The sequence below is a fragment of the Cyrtonyx montezumae genome, unplaced genomic scaffold (genome assembly GCF_038088225.1).
Source record: "Cyrtonyx montezumae isolate F1298 unplaced genomic scaffold, pur_monq_1.0 scaffold_82, whole genome shotgun sequence".
Classification (NCBI taxonomy): Eukaryota; Metazoa; Chordata; class Aves; order Galliformes; family Odontophoridae; genus Cyrtonyx; species Cyrtonyx montezumae.
In genome coordinates this window covers 286,247-309,718 of record NW_027072092.1, presented here as the reverse complement: position 1 = coordinate 309,718, position 23,472 = coordinate 286,247, and the positions used below count along the sequence as shown (strand labels likewise).

General features: G+C 49.7%; 1 protein-coding gene across 6 annotated transcripts; it reads right to left on the bottom strand.

The window, feature by feature from the left end:
• Window positions 1–843: 843 nt before the first annotated feature.
• On the bottom strand, window positions 844–23,341 carry CDK12 (cyclin dependent kinase 12). 6 transcript variants are annotated; one of them, XM_065753795.1, is made up of 14 exons: window positions 21,973–23,341; window positions 16,344–17,228; window positions 12,642–12,818; window positions 11,512–11,651; window positions 10,719–10,889; window positions 10,101–10,290; window positions 9,219–9,275; window positions 9,023–9,124; window positions 7,899–7,976; window positions 7,308–7,424; window positions 6,577–6,708; window positions 5,562–5,776; window positions 3,644–4,093; window positions 844–1,705 (listed from the first exon to the last, which is right to left on the bottom strand). In XM_065753795.1, exons 1-14 carry the CDS (start codon window positions 23,022–23,024, stop codon window positions 1,038–1,040), a joined length of 4,434 nt encoding a protein of 1,477 aa, XP_065609867.1. In that variant the 5' UTR covers window positions 23,025–23,341; the 3' UTR covers window positions 844–1,037. The 6 variants fall into 6 exon arrangements, with proteins under 6 accessions (XP_065609867.1, XP_065609869.1, XP_065609868.1 ...); XM_065753797.1 differs by having other exon boundaries at window positions 844–1,678; XM_065753796.1 differs by having other exon boundaries at window positions 3,644–4,090.
• Window positions 23,342–23,472: the final 131 nt, after the last annotated feature.

Sequence of the window (23,472 nt, the reverse complement as noted above, 5' to 3'; positions counted from 1 at the left end):
GACAAAAAAAAAAAAAAGCTCATAAATATGTACCTTTGTTTTATTCGTCTCTTTTGTTTACGTCTCATTGAAATGGACAACAGCGCGGCGTTCTGAGGAAGGAGAAAAGTCGTGGTCAATAATTCCTCCAACACAACAGAACTGGAGGAGCTCGGAGGGATGCGGGCTCCTATAGGATGTCCCACGGGACGTCCCAGCCCAGAGGAGGACCCCGGAGCTGTCCCGGCCTCAGGCACTGCCCCCACCCCCCCAAAAATCGCTCCTCTTGATGAATTTTTTCCTTTTAAGCTCCAATCCTTCCAATATTTTTATAGTTATGAGTCCCAAAGAATACCTCTTGTCAAGGGGAGGGGGGCACTTCGGCTCTCAAAACGTAAGAACTCGAAACAAAAGGGTTTTGGAGGGGGGGGGGGAAGGCGACTGAGAAACCAACCAACACCAAAAAATAAACCAACCAACTCCCACTGCAACCTCGTGGTGGGAGAGAAACCCAAAGAGACCCTTCACAAAGCCAACATCCTACAGCTGGGGGGGGGACACACAGCCCCACACCGCAGCCTGAGCCAGGTATCCCTGCAGCGACAGCTTCGGTTTTATTTCTTATTCTATTATTTATTTGTTTTTTAAAGGGGGATTTAAAAAAATGAAACGAAAAATTTAAAAAAAAAAAAAAGGAAGAAAACCAATTGGCTTTGGGACCCAGGCTGCCCCCCTGGCCCTACCTGAACCCTCTCTGCCCCACGCTCCTCCCCGCTCGCCTCGGTGCTTTATTTCCTCCTTCCCCCGCGGCGGGTTTGTTCCATTCATCCCATTTGACACCCCCCCCCCCCCACCCCCCCACCATCTGCTGGCTCAGGGCAGGAAGCTCAGCGCCGTTTTATTGTCGCTAACCAAGCACGAGAGGTCTGGGCGGTGCGCCGGGCGAGGGAGGGATGCAACAGAGAGCTTTGCAGCAGCTGAGCACGGCCGAGCCCCGGCCCTGGCCAACATCACATCGGTCGGAAGCGAGGGAGGTGATGGCAGAGAGAGGATGAGCATCAGTAAGGAACCCCCCGGCCCCGGCCCCCGCGTGGGGGCACCCGGCCCGGCCCGCGGTACGCCTTCCCGTAGGGTGCAGCCTGGGCTGGGCCCCCCCAGCCGTGCCCGGTTCCTGCCCCACTGGATGCGGCCGTCCCCGGCCCCAGCTCGGTGTAGGTTTGAATTTTGGCCTCCGGGTGTACCAGCGTGTTGTTGCTCCCCTCAGTTTTGCTGAAGGATTGGTGCAGTGCCACGGGGACTCTGGTGAAGCGGAGGTCCTGGTCCCCTGGGAACTGGACAGAGCCCATGCCCTGATAACTGCTCGTCTCCCCGAGGTGGCTCACGGAGCCCAAAAAGGTCCTGCTCTTCCCCAGAGTGTGGGCAGAGGGTTCCAGCAGTGTCTGGCCAGAGTTCAGCTCCTCGGCCCCGAATCCCCCATCAGAGCCCTCGCTGCTGTAAGTCCTGGACGAGTGGGACCTGCCGTAGTCGGCGGGGCGGGCGGGCTGGTGCTCGGCGTGGCTCAGCGACTCCTCTTGCTGGGAAAAGAGCTGCAGCAGAGCAGCAGTCACGGCCGGGTTCAGCTCCGGGGCTGTGCTGGACAGGTCTGCTTCGGAGAGAGGCGGTGGCGGCGGTGGTCCCGGGGGCTCAGGGGGTCTCTTCTCTGGTGGGAGAACGCGAGGAGGACATGCTGTGGAAGGGTTACTCCTTTTAAACAACGTCTTATAACAAGCACGCGAGCAGACAGCAATACATTTCTAGCAAGTAAAACGAAAAGCAACCAGCCTGCCGACAGCAGCCGGCCCCTCCAGGAAGCGCCGGGAAAGAGGCGGAGAAACCTAAAAGCTGGCACTGGTTGGGAGAGCACTGCTCGCCTTCCTCACCGTCCTCCCCGGCTCAGCAACAGCTGTCCTAACACATGGGCACCCGCGGAGGGAATTCCTGCTCCCGGATCAAAGGCTAACGGGAGGCAGGCAGATGCAGAGCAGCGTTCCTGGAAAGCAGAGGGACGGCGGTGCTGCTCTGCCTGGCAGCAGCTGAGCTCCCAGCCACCCTGCGTCCCCTCTCCTCTCTCTGCTCGTGGGGATTTTGATGGTTTCGTGACCTTTTTAAAGTACTTTTGCAGCATACGGTCCGTGGATCTCAACCCTCTGCTCTCCCTGTGGTGTTCCCACTGCCCCGCTGCCCACGTGGAGCAGCCCCCGGCCCGCTTCGCCCTCCCGCATCAGACCTGAAGACACAAGAACTCCTATTTCTAGAGGACCCCTCCTATCAGAACAAGAGCAGCCCCCACAGGGCATCCCCAGCAGCTCAGTGCTCAGCCCTGCGGGAAGAACAAAGCAGCTTGGTTATGGTGCAAAAAGCTGAGAGCAGAGCCGAGGCACTTCCCTGCTCAGGCAGTGCCGTGGCCAGGGGTGACACTGAGCACGGGGGGTGACACCTCACACACTGACCACGCTCACAAAACCAGCCCTGACCCACAGAGCAACACCACTGCACTGCTTGGGTCTCACCCACCAACAAAAGCATCAGCCACGTGGCGATACGGTCATTACTGGCTCGAATCAGATCCTCAAATCATGTGCAAAAGTGGTTATTAAAAAGGTCAAACTTTATTGTGAAAACCAGTAGTCTTCCAGGACCACCCCCTCCACCCGTATCCATCAGTCCACTTTAAAACTAGATCGTATTTAAATCCAGAAAACAATCTGCAGGTAATTTTAAAGCCAAGCTGATCTGGGGACAGCGCAGCATTTGAAATAATTATAAACAGAGAACAACGTTATTTCATTGAATCTGCTCTACAATAACCTAATTATATTCCAGTACTAGGGCAAAAAAATAAAATAAAGAAAAAAAAAAGCACAATCACAACTGGCTCGTGGTGGGCGGGTGTTGAAGGCACGAGAACACAGCACGTTCAGCTACATTGCAGAGGAGTTGTGTATCGGGCCAAAAGAGGCTCCCTGGAGAGTCTGAGACACTCAGGAGATGCTTCTAGAATTTGGTGAGGTCGTCACAGGATGTTGCTAATAATTCAAAAAAATTAACAGGGAAAAAAAAAAAAGACATGGAGATATTTACACTCACCTCTGGAAAGGCAATCCACGAGCTTGCTGGTGCTTTTGGGCAGGTCCTTAGGTATGCCTCTAACTCCTCGACAACAAGTGGCACCTCAGCTTCCAAAGCTGCACAACTTCAGTGCTCACACTGCACAGCACCAGGTACCTGTGCACCTAAGAGCTGCTATCCCTCCCTTGCAGGGCTCTCTGATATTTCAGTTCTCACATTCTTTACTACTTTTTCCTTTTGTTTTCCCCCCCACCCCATTTGAGAAAGCAGAAAATGGTGGAAAAAATATTTGGGACGAGTAAAACAGGGAAATCTGCATAACTGTGCAAGAAACCTACCTGTGTAGGAAAACCCTGACCAGGTTCCAGCACCCAGTGCTTTCTTCCTCCCGTCCTCACCCCAAGCCCCATTTCACCAGCCTCCCCCTGACACGACCCCCAGATGTCTCTGTTCCTCCTGGTCACAGCAGGACCAGAGGCACTTGGTATGGGAGCTTGACTTTTCCAAGCAGGAGAACAGCATTCAAGATGCACGAGCAGTGCTCACAGTTATTTACCTGTACTTTCCTCCTGATGCACTGTCGGGGTTTTTCTCAGCCCCCGCTGCTCGCTGCTCTTCTCCCCGTTGCTCTCCTCCAGGGTTATAACAGGCTCCTGGCTCTTCATCAGCTGACTGAGCAGAACGGCCAGCACGTTCTGCATGTCTCCCTGAGCACTGGCTGCTTCTGGAGTCACCTGCTCCTCTGGTGGCTGGGCCTCCGTGGGTGGCTCTTCTATGGCTTCCTCTGCTGCTGCTGCCTGAGACTCCTGCTGCTGAGTTGTGGCTTCTGTCAGAGCGTTGATGGACTGGTTGAGAGCCTCCAGCTGTTGCTGCATCTCTGGGTTAGAGTGTACATTTAACAGCTGGGCCATCTGTGGGACACTCAGATCAGTCTGGCTCTGCAGCAAGTTCAGTAAAACAGCCAGTTCGCTCTGATTCAGCTGCTGGGTGATTTCTCCAAGGCCTGCTGGAAACACAAGGAACACCACAGAAAGGTCAGAGAACGCTGCATCTGACCAGTTTGTAACTGTGACACCACACACGCCAGCAAATCCCTCTCCTCCACGGGCCCAGGGAAGGCATGCAGGCTGCAGAACGATTCCAAGACAGTTTGCTCAGCTTTCCACCATCAGTTTTGCCCCCTCCAGCCTGCAATCAGATCTGAACAGCACTGCAGCAGCACCCCGTGGTACTGCTCACACACTGCACTCACCCGAGGCTGCAGTTCAGTACTGCTCTGCTGACAGCAGAGGGAAGCTTTGTCACTGCCCCTCCAGTCTGCTACGACAGAGCCACACACAACTGCTTGTTCAAACCTGCTCAGCCAAATCAAACCTTCCCCTAACAAACGAGGGCACTGCTGAGCAGCTCCACCAATCAGGGGACACGAGTGAAAGCCTTCAGCCCATCCTGCAGTAATCAGAGCAGCTCTCCCTCCTGCACTAGAAAGCACGTTCCCAAGACAGAGCCAGTTTGGGATGGAAGAAGGGTGTGTTCCACTAGGGCAGCAAAAAAGCCTAAAACACAGTTTTTTAAATGGTGTTATCTCCCCTCTGCACCATGCTGGACCAGAGCCTCCTGGGTGACAAGGATGTCCCTTCACACTGACCTTACAAGTCAAGCTCCTTAACAAATGAAGTGCACAGCTTTGGTTTTAGAAGCTTCAAATCAAGCCCCCCTTACTGGTAGGCAACTAATACCATTCCTCTGTTTGTTAATCCAACCAGTGCCTTTTGTCCATCTGCCATGTTTCACTGAACACATGGACTGCACATTCCCTGGAGCAAGAACTGTCTTCTTTGCTACTCGTCTGTAGAACATTTGACACAAAGGAATCTTCAGCCCTATCTGGTATTGTGCACAGCTTCTAGAGAACAATCAGCACGGTCTGGGGAGCTTCAGATATCTCCACATTCCCAAGAATCAAAATACCTCCCCTCCAACTATTTTTGGGACATCAGAAGGTTGAATGTGGTTTTGGCAGCAGTGCACAAGCAAGTCTTTGTGATCAACTATCACTTCAGTAAGGAACAAGGTGCAATAATATCCACTTTTGCTCATTGGTCACTGGTTTTCCCTCCTCATCATTATATATTTGATCAATAGGATCAAATTTCAGCTCATTTGCACATTGTTTAGATGGCTGTTCCCACCAGTCTGCTATCTGTTACCTCACTGGTCAAAGAGATTCAGGGATTCCTCAAATTATTCTCTGAGAAAGCACACGTGAACCAATAATATAACTTCTGAAGATCAGACAGAATGCTCTGGAGCCAACAAAAAGAGATTCTGGAATGCCCTTCCTGTAGAATTAGAGGTCAAAGAATCAGACTGCCTTGAAAGAGAGATGTGAGCATGCCACACCCGTTACAAAACTGGAGACAGCAGGAAGGGAAGAGAAGAAGAGCCTTTTCCAGGCCAGACAAGGCACTGACCTACTGCATCTCCAGCACCAGCCTCTGTTTTGAGCTGGGCAGGCTGTGTGTGCACAGGACTGCTGTTGTTTTTGACAGTGTCTGTGCTTGTAACAGAGGTAGTTTCTTTCCGAGAAACTTTTGATAACGGTGGCTCTTCCACTGCAATCCCACTCTGCCGCTGCCGTCGTCGTTTCTTGCTCCACAGCTCGTGGCAATCCTGCCAGTGGGGAAGGCTGGAAGGGAAAAAGACTTGTCAGGTAAAAAAAAAACTACCACCACAACACAGCACCAAAAAAAGATCTGAAGACAACAGAAAATTATTAGTGCTGTAAGAGAAGCGCAGCCATATTCAATGCAGCTTTACTACTAAGCCCAGAAGGGGTGAATGCTAGAATGCCAGGGAAAGCAGCTCAACTGCATGTGAAGCATGCAATCTGCACTGGAGTCTCACTCCTGAACAGACTGGGTTAGCTACCATACACACCCTCCCACCCCCAAGCAAACATACACTCAGCTTCGTGAGTATGGTGGCTTGAAGAAAGCAGCTGCCTTTAATAACCCTGAAGGAAATGGGAATCTCAAAAGCTACTGCTATACTTGCATGCAAATAAGCTAGAGCAGAGTTTTATAGCATGCCTGACTGAGATGGGAGGAAAAGAGCTGCAAACAGTGGCTCTCGAGCAGCACTGTGCTCTTCTAGCCAATTAACAAGCAGCAGCATCAACAAGGCTGGCCCATCCTCCATGGCACAGATGACAGGGATTTGCTGCATGCCATTCTCATATCTTGCAACAGTTTTGGAGCACCTTATAATCATTAAGCTGAGCTTTAAAAAAGCAGGCAAAAAAAAAAAAAAAAGACATCAACAAACAACAGCACAAGAGCAATTCACTGAGCCATCTGACCAACCCAGGGGCCGAGGCAAGGAACGAATCCAGAAATCATAACTTCATTCCAACCAAGGAGCCAGTGGCTCCTTCCTGAAGTTCATCAGCAGAGCCTACCACGGTGAAGGATGCCAGCTGGAACTTACTCTGGAGGTGCCATTTTGCTGAGGTCAACATCCTTAAGGAAGTCACTCTGCAGGGCCTGCTCTGCTGTGCAGCGCTTGCCAGGGTCTAGCGTCAGCATGTGGTCCAGCAGGTCGAGAGCAGACGAAGGAATGCTGTGTAGAGAGTTGAAAATAAGGCTAAGTTAAGAGGCTGTTCTGAACAGAGGAGTATCTGGCTTTCAGAGAGCTGCCTCGAGTAATGAATTCAGGCTGCAGAAATATCTAAGTGATGCACAGCCCTGTGACATCAGCAGAACAAGCAACAGATAGGCAACATTTTTAGCCTAATTTTTCCTCATTTACAAAGAGCAACTTTGCTACGAATCTCACAAGATAATCACACAATTATACACTCCCCCCAGAGAGCACATCTCTGAAGTAAGACAGCCTCAGCACTGTGAGAATGCCACACTGTCAAGTGAGCTCTCCAGGTGCAGAATGACAAGGCAAGACCCTCGCTAGGAGCATCCCATGTGTGCAGAGGCAGGGAATCCCTCTGGGAAGCAGCTTGGGCAGATGAGATAGTTAATGCACAGCGAGTCCACTCCAGCCTTCCACAAATGGGAAAAGCCCCACGGTGGGCGGCTGCCTGAGGGCAGAAAGTAAGGAAGGGAAGCACTGCTTCTAGAGCCAAAGGGCAGATCTGTCACACAATGTAGCAGAAGGCCATAGCCCCCATGCAGCTGCTTGTCCTCTCTACCATGGAAACTCACAAGGAGAACTCCTCACGCAGGCGCCTTCGGTATTGCTTCTTGGGTTTCATAGTGTTGAAGTAGGGCAACTTGATGACATCAGGCCACACTGCTGGACAGGGGCTCCCACAGAGCCGGCTGGGAACCAGAAAAACAGAGGAAGATCAGCAGCTGAAACAGTGAGAAGAGTCACAGGCTTAAGAAAAGACATTTCCTCTCTAAGCAACTTGGAGTACCAGGAGCCTAGATCTGGGCATGCTTTATTAAAGATCGGATAAACCTCAGGATTAACAGGAAGAGGAAAAATGCTCATCTGAGCTTACAAGCTACCCATCAAACTGAATTTTCAGTGTGAGCTGTAATTTTAGGTCGTGATTTCTGCACTCAACTAGCTAAAAAATTTACTGAAGGTGCACACGTTAGCAGCCTCACACTTCAGTGACAGGCACAGACACCTAGATGCCCAACTATTCACGTGTGCAGTTACAGCCATTTACTGGTCCTATTTTGCAGGCAGATTAGAGAAAAAGGGCCTTTATAATACAGCAACTATGTGCATGAGCAGTTACTGCAGTACCTCTTTCTCATAGGCATGCATGTGCAATGCTTTACCTGATTAATTCAAGCTGAGCCAGTTCCAGATTGGCTTGAAAAATAGGCTTCTTTGTAAACAGTTCCCCGAGGATACAGCTGGAAAGAGGAAAAGCAAGAGGTCACGACAGAAAACCCTTGGGATGATCATTTGAACACTGCAGCATTTCTGTTTGGAAGCAGGTCTGCCCAAGGAGAGTTATTTGCATCAGGGCTTGTAGTTGAGAACTGACAAACTAACCTATGTGTACAGTCACCAGTTCTATGCAGCTGGGAAATAGCACTTACTAGTCTGGTTAACGTGGCACAGGCTTCACACTTTAACTCTTTGCAGGGAAAGTAGGATGTGTTAATATCACAATAAGAAAAACAAGCAGGCATCTCATTTTCTTCCAGATTCAGCCCACTTATCTTCCCAACTGAACTGTCAAAATTTGGAGGATATCAGCTGTCAGCAGCATGCTGCTGGTCATTGCCAAGCACAGCATACAGCCTTGCACGCACACACACCGTATGCATACATACATTTGTGCAGCTGTAAGGGACAGAGAGCAAGACAGGGGACAGCTCTGACTCAGCCAGTCCTTAACATCTACCCTCAGGCCTTCTGGCAGGAATGACAAGCAGTGCCAAAGATAGCTGCAGACTGATACAGGCACCTGTCTGCTGGAGCTGGGCTAACCCCTCTCATTTGGCAGAGGACGCTGAATAGCGACTGGACTTCACAGCCAAGATTTCCAGAAGTAATTGGGAGAGTCTGATTTTCACATCTTTGTTGTTTGTGTAGTAAGCCCTAGTAGAGGTTTGTCACCTCTACTGATTTAAAGGCGCTGTTAGCAGCAAAGGTCAGCTGGTTCTGCTTTCAAAGAGGGATACAGATACCTTTATCTTCCCCTTTACATTGACTTCCATGCCAATACAAAACAATCTTATTCCAGGAGCTTAGCTTCAGCTAGGTGACAGCCACTGCTGACTTACAGTACAGCAATACCTTTAAAATGTTCTTTAAACAATGCTCTGCCCAGCTGGAACAGAGACAGTTTCAGAGATCAGCACAGGTCAAAAGCGACCTCCCCCTTGCAGCTACTCCATGTGCACGAGGTTCCCAGCCCAGCCATGACAGAAGATGTACACCAGGCACTTACCCACAGCTCCACACATCTATGGCTGGCGTGTAACGCTCCTCACCTAGCAGCAATTCTGGAGGTCGATACCATAATGTAATGACTTTATTTGTGTATGGACGGCTGGAAGGTAACACACAAATGTGAATTGGCACCAAGAGCCACAAAACCCCTACGATGAGTAATTATTGACCCCTCCCCACCCCCCGTGCCTCACCTCTCCTCCGAGCTGTAGAGTCGGGCAAGTCCAAAATCCGCAAGTTTGATTTGCCCACTGAAAGACAAAAACAATCACTAGTTTGAACTGCAGCTGGGCTCATATTCTGCAAGCAGTAAAAGGTAAGGAAATCCCCCAGTACAACAGAAAGCCCTAACTGAGCAGCAGTGACTTTTGGCTTAGTTATTCAGATCCTATGCAGTGCTTCAAAGAAATGAAATGCAGTACTTCAGTTCTGTCTCTATCACAAAGTCATCCTGATAGACCAATGTCCCACAAACTCTTTCAGAAGGATAACCAGACATGTGGATGCAGTTATGTGCAGTATTATTCTCACAAACTTCTCTTAGGGTTGTCCAGATAACACCTTGAAAATCAATAGAAATTAATAACTGTAAAGCTTTCTGTGGTGAACCATGTTAGTGCCAAACAGTGCTATCAAACAAGAGAGAGAACTCATGGAGAGCTGCTGCTTTTGACCTTAACCCTCAATGGTTTCCCTGCACACAAGCACTTCCAATAAACAGTATTTTTGCCAAAATGCCATGGAGACGAAGGGCACAAAGAGATCCATTTGATTTAAGCTAACACAAAAGCCAGCAGAGAGTCTCGTGTGGACAGACTGCTACCACCAGCACGTCCCACAGGAGGCAGTCAGGGCTGCTCACCCTTTGTGTTTGGGAGCACAGCTCCTGACAACAGCAGCACCCAGGAAACCCCTCACTTAATTTTATCTGTCAGACCACTGGTGAAAACACACCAGATTGGTGTACAGACAGTTCCTACCACCAAGCTTAACTCCAGGTGAAGACAACAACTGAGTGCTTATCAGCTGAACCCAGGGGAGAGAGTCAGAAGAGAACTGCATCACTGCCAGGTTACCTGTTGTTCAATAAGATGTTGGAGCACTTAATATCTCGATGAAGGAAATTCTTTTTGTGACAGTAATCCAGACCTTCCATTAACTGTTTCATGAAAGACTTGATATGGTCCTCTGAGAAATGTACCAAGCCAGATTCTAGCAGCCCCATTAGGTCATGGTCCATGTACTCAAATACAAGGTAAAAGGCACCTCGTATAACACAGAAAGAAAGAATTATGATGAGAGAGATTAGGGAAAAAGAGGAATCAAAGTACAATTTGCTGAAACGTTTCTGTCTGTGCTAGTCAATATACTCTGTTAGTGCACATAGGGTTTACTATGCACCCTATATATGCTTTTCATTGCAACTGCTTTTCTGACTCTACAGGAAGGAATGTTATGTGCCTTTTTAAACCTGCATCTACCTCTGCATTGTGAAAATTCATATCAACCAGCATCTATCCTTTGCTGTGAGGTCAAATCCAGATGCTAAACACGCTTGAATCATACACCAAGGAGAAACACAACAACAAATCCACTCACACACACATTCACAAGCATTTTTAGTTTTACATTCACAAACAAACGAAGTTGCATCACCTTTTTGGCTAATTGAAACCACACCCTACAGCAAATACCTTTGTCCTTTTTGAAATCCAGTGCATCTTGTTTGTCCGTGACGATTTCCTTCATGTTAACGACACTGCGATGGATCAGCTGCCGGAGGATTTTGATCTCACGGATGGCTGTGATGGGGAAGCCCTCCTTCTCATTGTCCAGTCGCACCTTCTTCAGAGCTACCAATTCACCTGCCAGAATGAGCCAAGGTCAGAGCTCCTGCAGGCATCCCTGCTGATAGCTGTGTGCTCCCAGCAGGAAGCTAGAGCTATGGACACAGTCAACATCCACTGAGAAACAGAAGAGCTGCCTCAGTTACCACTCAACTATTTTGTGTTAACACTGCTCTGACACAAGTCACCACACCAGCAGCTCCAGACAGGTGACACCGGAGCTCCTCCTAGTTTGTCTCAGTGGAAAAGTCAGACAGGTGAACTGAAATTACCCCAGACACAGCTCCAGTCCTTTTTACGAGCTCTGCTACAATAAAACTCAACAAGGGCACATTTAAAGAGCAGGGCCTCCGTTAGCACCCGTGACTGATACAGCCATCCAAGTTGTGTGCAGAGGGCACACAGCTTCACAAGCACAGAGGGCAGCTGGATGCTCAGTTAACAGCACATCACAGCCTCTATTCTTTTGCCTCTTTTGAAAACACTCAGTGCAAATACCCATTCCAGCACTGGAGCCACTTCAAGTTTTACAGGTATTCATCATTCCCTGGCACCACCACCACCGAAGTGTTCCACACACACCCATGGTAATAAGGCCTTGGAGAAGTGGGGTCAACCTGAAGCCACGTGGCACCTTTACCTGTATCCTTGTCCTTGGCTTTGTACACCTGCCCATATGTCCCTTCTCCAATAATCCCAATGATATCGAACTTGTCCACACAACGCTTCCCCCAGTCGCTTTCTGTCTGTCTCCTTTCCCCATAGCGAGGACAACAGATTCTGGAAGAAGCAAGAGGGGACTGTTAGACACCCATCTAACAGACTGTTAGACACCCAGGGGCTCCACCTCACCCACAACCCCTCACACTTCTCCATTCAACTGTTTTAGGCTGTATTCTATCAAACAAATGCAGAAGTTGTCTTCACACTCATGCAGGTAACTGCACAGATATCTACAGAGACCCCATTATGCACTTCAGTTCTACTGCTCTGTACTCTTCAGTTCTGAATTGCCTCCTTCTGGAAGCACCAAGGGCTTTCTGCTGGGATACTCATCAGGAAGTTTCTTTGGTGTAGAGGCTACAGTTAGATCAGAAGATAGAGAGGGCTTCCAGGGTAGATATGGCTGAATATCAGAAGGTGACACACTCCACCAGTCTCTACCACTGGAAGGACCAGGGCGAAAGACAACAGTCTGTCAGCCTCAATACACAGCCTGAACTACTGCCTCCATGTGGTGCATGAAACACATCACCCCATCCTCTCACCAGACTGGTGTGCTGTTAATTGTAAAAGAGATGAGTTAATATGTAAAAGAGTTAATTGTAAAAGAAACCTCCAACTGCCAGCAGTCCAAATACAAAACCACCCACAAGAAAGAAGATAATGTACAAAATCAGAAATACAAACTTCATTTTCCACTTTGCTTTTCTCTCAATGGAGACAGCACCCAACAGTCTGAGGACAGAAGAACTGCAGTTAACACAGAAATAACTCCAGCTGAAGATTTAAGTGCACATAAAGTGCTCCTTCCATCCTGCAAGCAGTGGGGAGAGCTGGCAAAGCAGCTGCCAGATTCAATTTCAGAAGCAACTGCACTTCCAAGAGCACCATCTTCACACAGAGCATAGTGCATGCCATCAGCTCCTCTGGACTTTCAGCACGGACCACAGTGCTCCCTTAAAGCTTTAGAAACCTACACTGACATCAGTGCAAAGAAACAGAAAACCCAACAACTTGGAAAAGCTGAAGAAAGAAAGTCAGCCTTACTTTGGTCTCTTTTTGAAGGGTTGCTGAGGTGGTGTGGCTGCCTTTGGTTCCGGGGAGTCAGGAGGAGATGGATCCCCTCCAGGGAGCTCTGGAGGGAGCGGGAGGTCCGTGAGTAAGTGTCGTGGTCTCTGCTCTCTATCTTTCTTCACAGGTTTTGGAGGAAGAATCTCTTTTGGACTAAACTCCGAAAAGTTGATACAACACAGATCAGACTTCAGAGGTAACAAGCAAACAAAATCCTACGGTAGGACCAAAAGCCCTCTATTTGAGAGCATAAACTTAGGAGCCTAAGTGCCAAAATTAGCATAGCAAAGTGTAAAATTAGAAAACAGTCTTACGTTTTACAAGAAGAAGTCAGGAAAGAAAAGCGTTACATTTGGATGCACCACCTTCAGATAAAACACAGCTCTCTGCAACCAGCACTTCCTCAAGCTGCACAAACAACTGGAACTAAACCCCTCTATGAAAGTCCCTCCACTTCTTAGCAAGGACTGAAACAGAGCCCTAACTTGTGCATACTATTGAGAGATCTGATGCCACCCATGAATTAATTAAAATAATAATAATTCTGAAGCTCGGTTTAGACTGGCAGGAGTCTCAACAGCACAGCCTAACTTCTCTCTCGTGCTTGCTTGTGGCAGGAAGAATTCCTACATCTGAGCAGCCAGGAATTCTCCTGGATGTAAATCCCAGCACAGAAAAATGAAGCAATACAAACAATTCCAGGGCTCGTTGTCTGGGCAGCCAGCAGGAGCCTCACTGTGTGTCAGCAGCAGGTCTGACACTCCTCAGCACCAAGATGTGCATGTCAATAAGCACCTGGTAGCAGGTGGTATCTCTGATTTTCCTAGCAGGCACTGCCAAATTTACCAAAAAATCTCTTGTGAAATATAGGTAAGATGCAAGCAAGACAAAGCAAGATACCATCCAGGCACTGACATCTGAGAAAGAATGGGGAGTAACCTAATCCTGCTGCTACAGAAGCCACTGCTCAGCTGCAGAGCTGAACATGAGGCACTCGCTCACACCTTCAGAAGAAAACTTTCACTGTGAGTGTTGCTACAGGCAGCACATGTCCTGGAAACAGCAGGAGAGCTGTGTGCCCTGACCCTCAGTCCCCACTACCCAGGAGCCTCAGTGTGTGGGATGGCACTTGGAGCAGTGCCCTGCCAAGCAGGAGCCATGGCAAAGCTGAGAAGTTCCTTCAGAGCAGCCCTGGGAAGTCAGGAGAGGAGCAGTGCTCAAACAGAGCTTTCTTCACCGATTTCATACGTGTATTTGCAACACTGAACTGATGCTCAGTTCTTACACACCATAAGCTCTCAACAAACAAGCAGTTATCTGACTTCATGTTTAATCCACTTCTACTCAGCACTCCATTTGCTTCTGGTACTATATAAATAACTTATAGCATACGCTGCTTGTGCCCTCTGACCCTGACCAAAAAGAAAAGCTGAAGCCTTTTCCCCAGATGCACATCAGATCTCTTCAGAAGACTTCCTTGGGAAAGGCACAGGAGTGCTGGCAGAGCCATGCATGCACACCCAAACTTCCCTTCTCTCCCTCTGCCCGACAGCCAGCACGTCCTCGTGGACACTGCTACCTTTCAGCTGCTTCGTTACCTCCTATTAGCACCATTAGCTGGTCACTATGGCTTTAATTACCACCAGAACATTTGGACTTCTCACCAGGATTTCTTTAAACCTATGCAAGTGGATGGATTTTTCAGTGCAATATGAAACATACGACATTTACACTGCTCAGTTCTGACCAGGGCTGCTTCCCCCACTGTGATGCCTCCTGTGAGTGGGAACAACCCACAGCACACCTCAGCTGCTGGGGAACCCCACACTGCACAGGCAGATCGTTCCTGGGAGCTTGGCAAGCAGCAGGGAAGGCTGCAGAGTCTCTGAGCCAAGGAGGTGCACCTGTACCCAGACACTTCAGATCCTGTTCCCACTTAGCACAGCCTGGTGCCCTCCCAGGCTGAGCACATATGAACAGCAGACTACCTGCAAGATCTGATCCTGAGTACAAAGTCAGTGATTACAAGTGAGCTTCTATGACAGCAAGTGCCACACGCAGCTACCACGGGAATTCCCATCCTTTCATGGGAAAAAGTCACTGCATCCACTCCCTGTTTAACAGTGGCACGCTGTCCATGCTCCCAAGTTCACAGTAACAGCCTTTTCAGAGCTACCCTACACCTGGGTAGGAAGAAGAGCTGTAGATGAGAGTGGCTGAAAATAAAACACTCAGTACCTGCAGAACAATGTCTGTGTTTGGAGCTGGGAGAACACAGCACCAGAACTGGAAAAATCTGCTGTCTTTTTAAAGGTACAGCTCATCCCCTGCACGTTTAAACTGAATAGGTATCTGCTGAGCAACACTAAACAGCTGAGGAAGTGTAACATGAACATGCCCAGGTCTAACTTCTATGTTGATGGCAGGGACAGCATCAGCCTTGTTTACACTGATAGCAGAACAACCCATGAAAATCCTTTAAATGAATCAAAAACGTAACACACTGTGTTCACTTACACCCCAGGTTAATCATAACTATCTTGCAACGTCCAGGAAAGACACTGCACTAACAAATGAGATCCCCAATACATCTTCAGCAATGACAGGAGATACAGTAGCTAGGAACTACAAGCTGAGCATATCCACTGTCAGTGGTGATCTGATGGAAACAGATACAAAAGAAAAACCAAAAGGGTCATTTCCCACCCTCCCCAAATAAAAACCAACAAAACAACACACAAAAAAAAAACAAACACAAAAAGCAGAGCAAGTTTCTTCAGACAAGTTCAAATTAGAAGCTACTGACAGCCAAAATCCAGAGCAGCAAGATATACATTTACAGGACAGGATTAAGTCTGCATGTTCTGATTAGAAGTGATAGGAGAAAGGGTTTCCTTCCACTTCAAGCTCACACTGCAATGCCACCACACATGCAGGATGCAATAAAGATAGAGGGCACATTGTATGTAAGGGAGGGACAGGCATCAGTTACAGCTGCAAACGTTACAACCACAACTCAACGCCTGCTCATCTCCTGAGGTCAGCTCTTGGACACATTTAGATGAAAAAGTTGAAGCTGGTGCAGCTTTACTCCTCCATTTTCAAACAACGCCTACTTTTTAAATGATTAATACATTACTCTATTGCTTAAGTAATCAAAACTTAAGCTGAACCTATGCCTTTCATTTTTTTAAACATGTGGGCACAGCCTGCACTCTCCATGAATGTGGACCAGAACTAGCTCTAACCCATATTCCTGGGCTGGAATGGTTAGGGTCTTTTCTGTTACTTAAGTACAGGTTTTGGGCAAATTAAATGAAAAAGCATTTTGTGCAAATGGCCGTAACACAAAGGGGTCCTCAACTACGGATCCCTCATTACTACAATAAATAAAACCAAAGCAACGTGAAACTTTTACCAGCTAGCATCAAGAGCAGCCAACCCTCTCTTCCTCAGTGAGATAGCGTGTAACAGGTGTATAGTTACACGTGTAACTACACAGGATGACAGAAGTCTCCAAAATGAGCTGACAAGCCAAAGCCAGGAGTGGCCATGCAACAGAACAGTCTTCAAAGCACTCTGCAGGACAAGCCAGCAACCACCAAACCAGCCACCAGAACCTGCCTGCTAGTAACTCTGTGCCTGTAAATGCAAACAGGACCCTCTGTGCGACCTTACCTATCCAAGTCATCTTCCCCAACTAAAATAGGGGGGAGTGGAAGCGGAGGCAACGTTGATGTTTTCAGGTGTGGGATAGCAGCCGTCACAGACGCTTGTGTTTTTGTTGCGACTTGGACAGAGGACTGGGAGTTCACCTGAGAGGATAAAGTAGACGTCCTTGGGTGGGAAGAAGATGACAAAGACGTTGGGACTGAAGGAGGGACCTGAACAGGAGTCTGTTGGGATGGAGGCAAAGGCGGAACAGCAGGGGATGGAGGCAAAGGTGGCAGCGGTGGAGTTGGAGGTGGCGGCGTGGTGGTCGGCAGAGGTGGAGGAGGTGACTTTATCGAGGGCAGAGGGGGTGGAATCTCCTTCTCTGCTGTGTCTGTCTCCTTTGGAGATCGAAGGTCCTCTGTCCCTGCTACAGGCTTCAAGTCTTTTGTTCCCGGCTGTTTTGAATCTCTGACTGGAACGGGATGTCTCCTTTCCGAGTTCTCCTCTGCCTTGGCTTTTGTTGTCTCCGCGGGTGCTTTAGCCTCTGCATTTGAGCACAGTAAATTAACTAATTCCGTATCTGAAGATGATTTTTCAGATCTAACAGTTTTGATGACCTTTTTAGATTCTGTTCCGGACTCCTTAAGTTCAGCCAAGCTGTTCTCCTTTTTTGAGAGGAAAACAGGGGAGCCCTTCGCCTCCTTCCCGTCCACCTTCGCAGCCGCTGCCGCCGCCGCTGCTCGTTCCTTTTTCTTCCTGCTGAGCTCTGCCCCCAGACTGGAGTTCAGGGGCAGCCTCGTGGGTGATATACTGGAATGGCGACTGCGTGACCCAGACCTCTGCTTTTTGCTGTGAGATGATGAGTGTCTTGAATATCCCGGGCTCCGGCTTCGGGACTTCACAGACTTCCTGCAAGCGGAAGAAGAGAAATGAAAGAGAACATCTCAAACTCTGAGCTGCTCCCCAGTGTCAGTGGCTCCCTGTGAAACACCACGAATCCACTGCTGGCCAGCACCATTCAGCCAGGCTGCCACACCTGCCAGGAGAGAATAAAGACAGCAAAACCAGATCACTGAGCAGAGCTGCACGAGCTCCAGGTCAGCACCCAGCCCACCCTTACAGCCGTACCAGTAAGGCAAAGAGGGAAGAAGATAGGACAAGTCTCCAGGTAGAGATAAGATCACAGCTGCACACACCAAACAGAAGGCTTCAGCTGAGATTACAAGCTGGCAGTTTACAAATCTTTCATAGTAATTATGTACAGCTTTAGAGGAAACAACAGATAAAATATGGCTGCCCCCACGGGAAGGCCGCCTCAGGAAATGTCTCACTTCAAGCAAACTCTTCCCCTGCTTCTTTCACCACCATCACATGGTGAAGCATAAGTTCACCACCAGAACTTACATTTGCATATTGTGATTCAGGAAGAAAAAAAATATTACAGAAGACTTTGAGATATGCCCAGAGGGGCTCAGTCTTCACCTACAATAGAGGGGTTCTGCATTGGTGTATCTGCAGAAAGAGAAAACTCCTGAAAATCTGTGCTGTGACAAGAAAACTTGGAAATTCAACTGGAGAACTGAGGCAGCCCAATGCAGACACTGCTTACCTGCAGCAGCCCCTGAGCACAGCCCAGTTGGAGGGGCTGCCCCAACCACAAGCATCTCGTCCCCACCATTAAGCACAAGCCCAAATCTCACATCACCATGGCCAGAGAACAGTCCCTGTGTCAGTCCTTGCTCTGTGGTGCTGCCTCGGGATCATGGCTTTTTCCAAGGTTTCTGCTTGATGAATTCACTGCCTTGGGCACAGCCTGCTGCTGGGACAGCAGTTCACCAGCAAAGCTGCCAGGAGCTGAAGATGCCACTATGTTTTCACCATGCCCAGAGACATTTGCAGGCTAAGAAAGACGTTCCTAATGGATCCTGTAAGGATGTAGTTTACTGCAACCACAAACAGATTCAGGGTTAGCATGCCATACTCCAGTTCTTTCAGGCAGACTCACCAACGCTCACTTTCTTGCATCTCCCACCCAGCCAGGTGATCACCCTCTACCAGGGACATTGATTTAACTGCTTGCAGAGCCACCTTCTGAAACAGCCAGGATACAAAGCAAACTTCTGCATAAGCACTTTTTTTTTTTATACCTTGTATGTTATGGTGTTAGGTAGGAGCACAGCCACCTGCAGGGCCACCAGAAGGCAGAGTGAACCCAGCAGGGCTGTGCACAGCCCCCTGCCAGCACACAGCCCTCACTGCTCCTCCTGCACCCTACCCACCCTAACAGCCCCCACTTACAGGCACCCCTTGCCCTCTCCTCTTCAGTTCTCTGCAGTTATACACAGAAAACACACAGGTGGGTTTTGCTTGCTAAGGAAACTTCCTGCCCTTTGTACAGATGCTCCCAAGGCTCCATCTGCAGGCACTCATACCTCTGATACCTCACAGAGCCAGCACCCCTCCACAGCTTAACACTGCTGCAATCATCAGGGTGGGAACCAGCAGTTCCACCCTACGTACAGATCTCCATCTGGATAAAAATGCTCTGGAGTTAAACAACACCTTGCTGTCTCTTGAGGACTGGAAATCAGAGACATGAGAAACTAACCACGATGACTGCAAATCAGCATAACATTGTCAGTGATGGTGAATCCTTTGGAAATCTAATGTAATCAGAAAATTAGAGTGGGCTTTGGAGGAGGGCACACTGAATCCCCCCCAGATCTCACGCTGTGAGCATGACCAGAGATAGCAGGTGGCAGTGCTGAAGCACAGGGCAGGAGCCCCCACATCCACGCTGTTTTCACATCCCCCACTGCACAAATTCCTAGGAGCACCAGGTGACAGCACTGCTGCAAGCCACAGCACAAGAGCTGAGGGCAGGGTACCCACAAAGTCAGAATGCACAGCCCATACTCTAATTGCTCCAGGAAGAAGCTCAAACAAACGCTGTTACTCCTGCATGCCCGAGAACCCTGAGCCATGCAGAGGCTGCTGCCCTGCAGACCCAAGCCTGCAGCAAGTGCACACACACACACTTGGTTGCTACACTTAGCAAGAGCACAGCCCACCTTCAGCAAGCTCAACAACATAAGGATTTTTCTTCTAGTTTTCAGCTGCAACAACAGTGAGGAATAGCAAACCACATCTGCTAATTTCCCTGCCGACTAAATCATCCCTGTTTTCTCCTAAATTGAAAGCAAGTTGTTTTGCATAGCCACTTGAAATGCAAACATTCTGTATCTTCTCCAGCCAGCACAGCACTTTGATTCACTTTCCTAACACTGTAGATTGGACATAGAGACTAAAGAAAACACAGAATGTGCTAAGACAAACTTAAAAAACTCGTATTTTTAGCCAGAAGAAACAATGCAGTGCCCCAGAAAAGCCTGTGTTACCTCCTCTGAAGGACTTGAGCCACAGTCAGGTGTTACTGTGTGAGTGTGCCAGTTTAAAATGCTTCCCCTCCCAAACCACTCCTGTCCCTCCGCAGAGGCCAGCAGAAGGAATCAGCACTCAACTGCCTCTATTCACTCTAATCTGCAGCAGCCAACCAAAGCCAACCTCAGAGGTGCTGGGAAGGGAGCTCAGCTGATCTCTGGCTCCAGGTGAGCTCCTGAGCAGCCTCAGAGGGGTGGCAGCAGCCAGCTGGGAGCATCTGTGACTTCTGGCACAGACGTCTGACCATAAACTCACACCAACTGCTTCAGCACACAGGCTGCGAGCTCAACGAAGCAAAACCAACACGTGAATTACAACTTACAATTTGCCTAGCATACGGAAAACACATTAACTTCCCTCTGTCCTTTTACTAGGATTCACTTCAGAAGAGTATTTTCTGAAGGTGTGATACATCAGTTCTCATTCTGCTTTACAAGGATGCATCACAGAGAGGTGAAGAGGCTCAGGAAAGGGAGAAGAGCAGCAGGCTACCAGCTGAAGTCAGAGACCCAAAAAACTCTATACAAGCCAAGCGTAAACAGCAAGCAACCTTTGGAATCTGTTTTGGTTGGGGGTTCCGAGTGTTTCATCAGTGAATCAAAGATAACCTGGAAAGGTTTCTTGCATGAGTATGCGAGTTCAGAGGTGCAGCACAGAGCGCTTAAAAGTTGTTCCAACAATTAAGATCAGCAAAAGATAACAGCTTGATTTCTCAAGACATGCAACCAGCCATTTAGAGAAGGAGCAAGCTGCGGGGTGGGAGTGCAACAGAACAACATGGGGACAGAACCTCTCACGTACACCCCAGTTTCCAGGTGAGTTTCCTCCTGCATAGGACTGATGGTGGACATTAAACAGATGCCACAACACACAATCATACCACGAAGTGTATCTGCTGTTTTTACTCTTCCAAAAGCATCAGCAAATAGCCTCCAAGAGCTGTGCCACCATGGCAGAAAGGACTGACGGGAGGGAAAAGAGACATCAAGGACACTCCCTTGTTAGCTCTCAGATTTAAGAGAGGGCCAGGATAACTTCTGCTTAGAAAAACCATAGGAGAATAGGGAGATTTTACTTAACAGCTTCCAGGGAGCTAGAAACAACACTTCTCTCACAGTGTGGGCAAAGGCTGTAATTTGACTGCCCATAGACAACAAAATTCCTCAAGGGAAGAGCTTTAAGAGTAAAGGCTCAACTCAAGAAACCCCAGGCAATTGGGACCCACTGCTCACAAGCACATCCTGGAGGAAGCCTCCTCAGGCACAGCTCAGATTTGGAGCAGAGGATGCAGCTGAGTGCAGAGCAGTTCTATAGTTATTATATTCCAGGTCACATCTTAATTGCCACAGAGCTACAACCAAAGCTCCGCAGCACCCATGGTGACAACAGGAAACTCACTTAACAGAATCCGAAGCTACAAAGGAAAAACAACATTAGACCACATAATTGTGTACATAACAGAAAGATTAACAACCATCTGAAATAAAACAGAGTTAACATCACCTTCAAATAATAGCTTCCTTCTGTAGCAAAATTACTGTCTAAAGAAAGGCAAAACACAGATGATTTCTACCTGCTTTTCCAGAATGCCCCCATTTCAGAAGGGAAAGTAGTAAGTCTAGTACTGAGAAAAGAAAGTTTAGGCTGAAAAGACGGAGTTTACATGTGGTCATCTAATTCAGGAAGAGAGAAAAAAAAGTCAGTTCAGAAAGAGCAAAACACACACAAAACACAGACAACCCTCCTGAAGAGCACAATCAGATTTCCATACGCAGCAAACAGATAAGGGGTTCCAGCAGAGGTGAACACATTCCTCCCACTGAGCTGCATGGCAGCGAGGTGCATCCAGGCCCTGTGCCGCACAGACCTCCCCCCCCTTGCCAGGGGGCCACCTCCAGAGGTGAGCGTAACTCAATCCCCGCGGCTCATTCTGTCCCTGGCCACTGCTGGGAGCCAACATGGATGCTGCTCAATGCCAGCCAGGAGGTGTTTCCTCAAGTGTGAGCACCACTCTGCAGGAAACAGCAACCAACCTGCCCAGAGCAATTGCATACCAAGCGCCATGCTGCCAAATCATGGCGCTGCTCCACAGCAGGCCCAATCCAGATGCAGAAGGGGGGGGGGGGGGCTAGCACCCAGCCACCCCCCAAGACATCCTCTCCCCTCCCTCCCCATTCCCCAGAAGGAAGAAGTCACCGTGGAGAGCACACACCTGGCTATGGGGCTTCGGCTCACGGAGCGCTTGGCGGTGAATGGACTGCTGGAGCGCCTTCGGCCGTAGGGACTCGGTGAGCGCCCACTGTACGATCCACTCCCTCTCTCATAGCTCGAGGAGCGCCTCCTGTTATAGGGGCTTATGGACCTCTGCCTCCGGCTGTAGGGACTGGGAGAGCGTGTGTTGGACTGGTAGGCCACGGGTTCCTTGTAGGGTGGGCTGATGGACTGCCGGCGTGACGAGCCACCGGGGCTCTTCCTGTAGGGATCGTAGTTACTGGACGTATGCGAGCGGGGCGGGCTGAGGTCGTACTCCTGGATGTAGGAGGCTCCAGAAGGGCTGTCATCCAACTTAGGGCTGTCCGACCATTTTCTGTGGGGACTTCTGGATTTCCGTTTCGGACTGTCAACGGTTTTATAACTTTTGGGAGCATCCCTTTTCCGATGGCTTTTACTGCGCTCTTTGTGGCTGGACTTGAGCTCCCGATCCTTCCTGGACTTCTCCTTGTGCGCTTTGGCTGAGCGGGACTCCTTGTTGCTACTCTTTGAGGACAGCGCCTTTGGGTGCTCCTCGCTTTCAAGCAGCCTCTTGGAGGATCCCGATACCCTGTCCTTGGTAGACCCGGACCTGCTGGAGGCCTCCAGGCTCTTTTCCAACTTCCTCTCTTTCTCTGCCTGTTTGCTCTTCATCAGCTCACGGATGCGCTTGTGCTGGTGGTGCCGGTGTTTCTGTGTCCTTTCGCTCCTGTCTGCTTTCCTCTCCTCATTCTCCCTCCTGTCCAACTTGAGGGCCACATCATCCGAGAATGTATCCGAATCTGAACTGATGTCATCGTATTCCACCAGCGGTTTGATCACAGCACCCAGGGGTGCCGCCGTCTCTTGGGCCACCAACGGTGACTCCTTGGAGTGCCGGGACTTGTGCCTCTTGTGCCTGGAAGCCAGCCGGTGCCTCTCCTTGCTGTTGGAGCTGCTGCTGCCCAGCGCATGCTGCGAGGCCCCCCCGCCGCCCCCATCCTTCTTGCCCCCATGTCTCTCCGGGTTTGGCATTCCTCCTCCACTGTGCTCGGACAGGGGGAGGGGGGGCACTCCTCCGAAACCCTCGAACTTCAAACTCCCTCAGCGCCCTCTGTTCGCACCATTCACCGCCCCCCTGCCGCCGGCACCCCGTGCTGCATGGGGAGCGGGGCGGAGAGCGCGGGGCGGAAGGGGAGAACAGGGAGGGGAGGGGAGCGGAACCGGGAGGGGCGGGGAAGGGCACCGGGCCTCAGCGCCTCATCCGAGGGGCCCAGGCCCGGAGGGCAGCGCCGCTGCGGGGGGAGCCCCGGGAAGGCGGGACCTGGGCCCACGATCCCTCCCGTCCCGTCCTGTCCCTGCCCGCCCTGTCCCCACCCTCAGCACCAGGCCCCACCGCGCGGCCCTAGGCCCCGCCGCCCCGGCCCGGCCCCAGCACCCCCCGCTCACTTCCCAAAGCGAAACGGCTCCGCGGCCAAGGGGG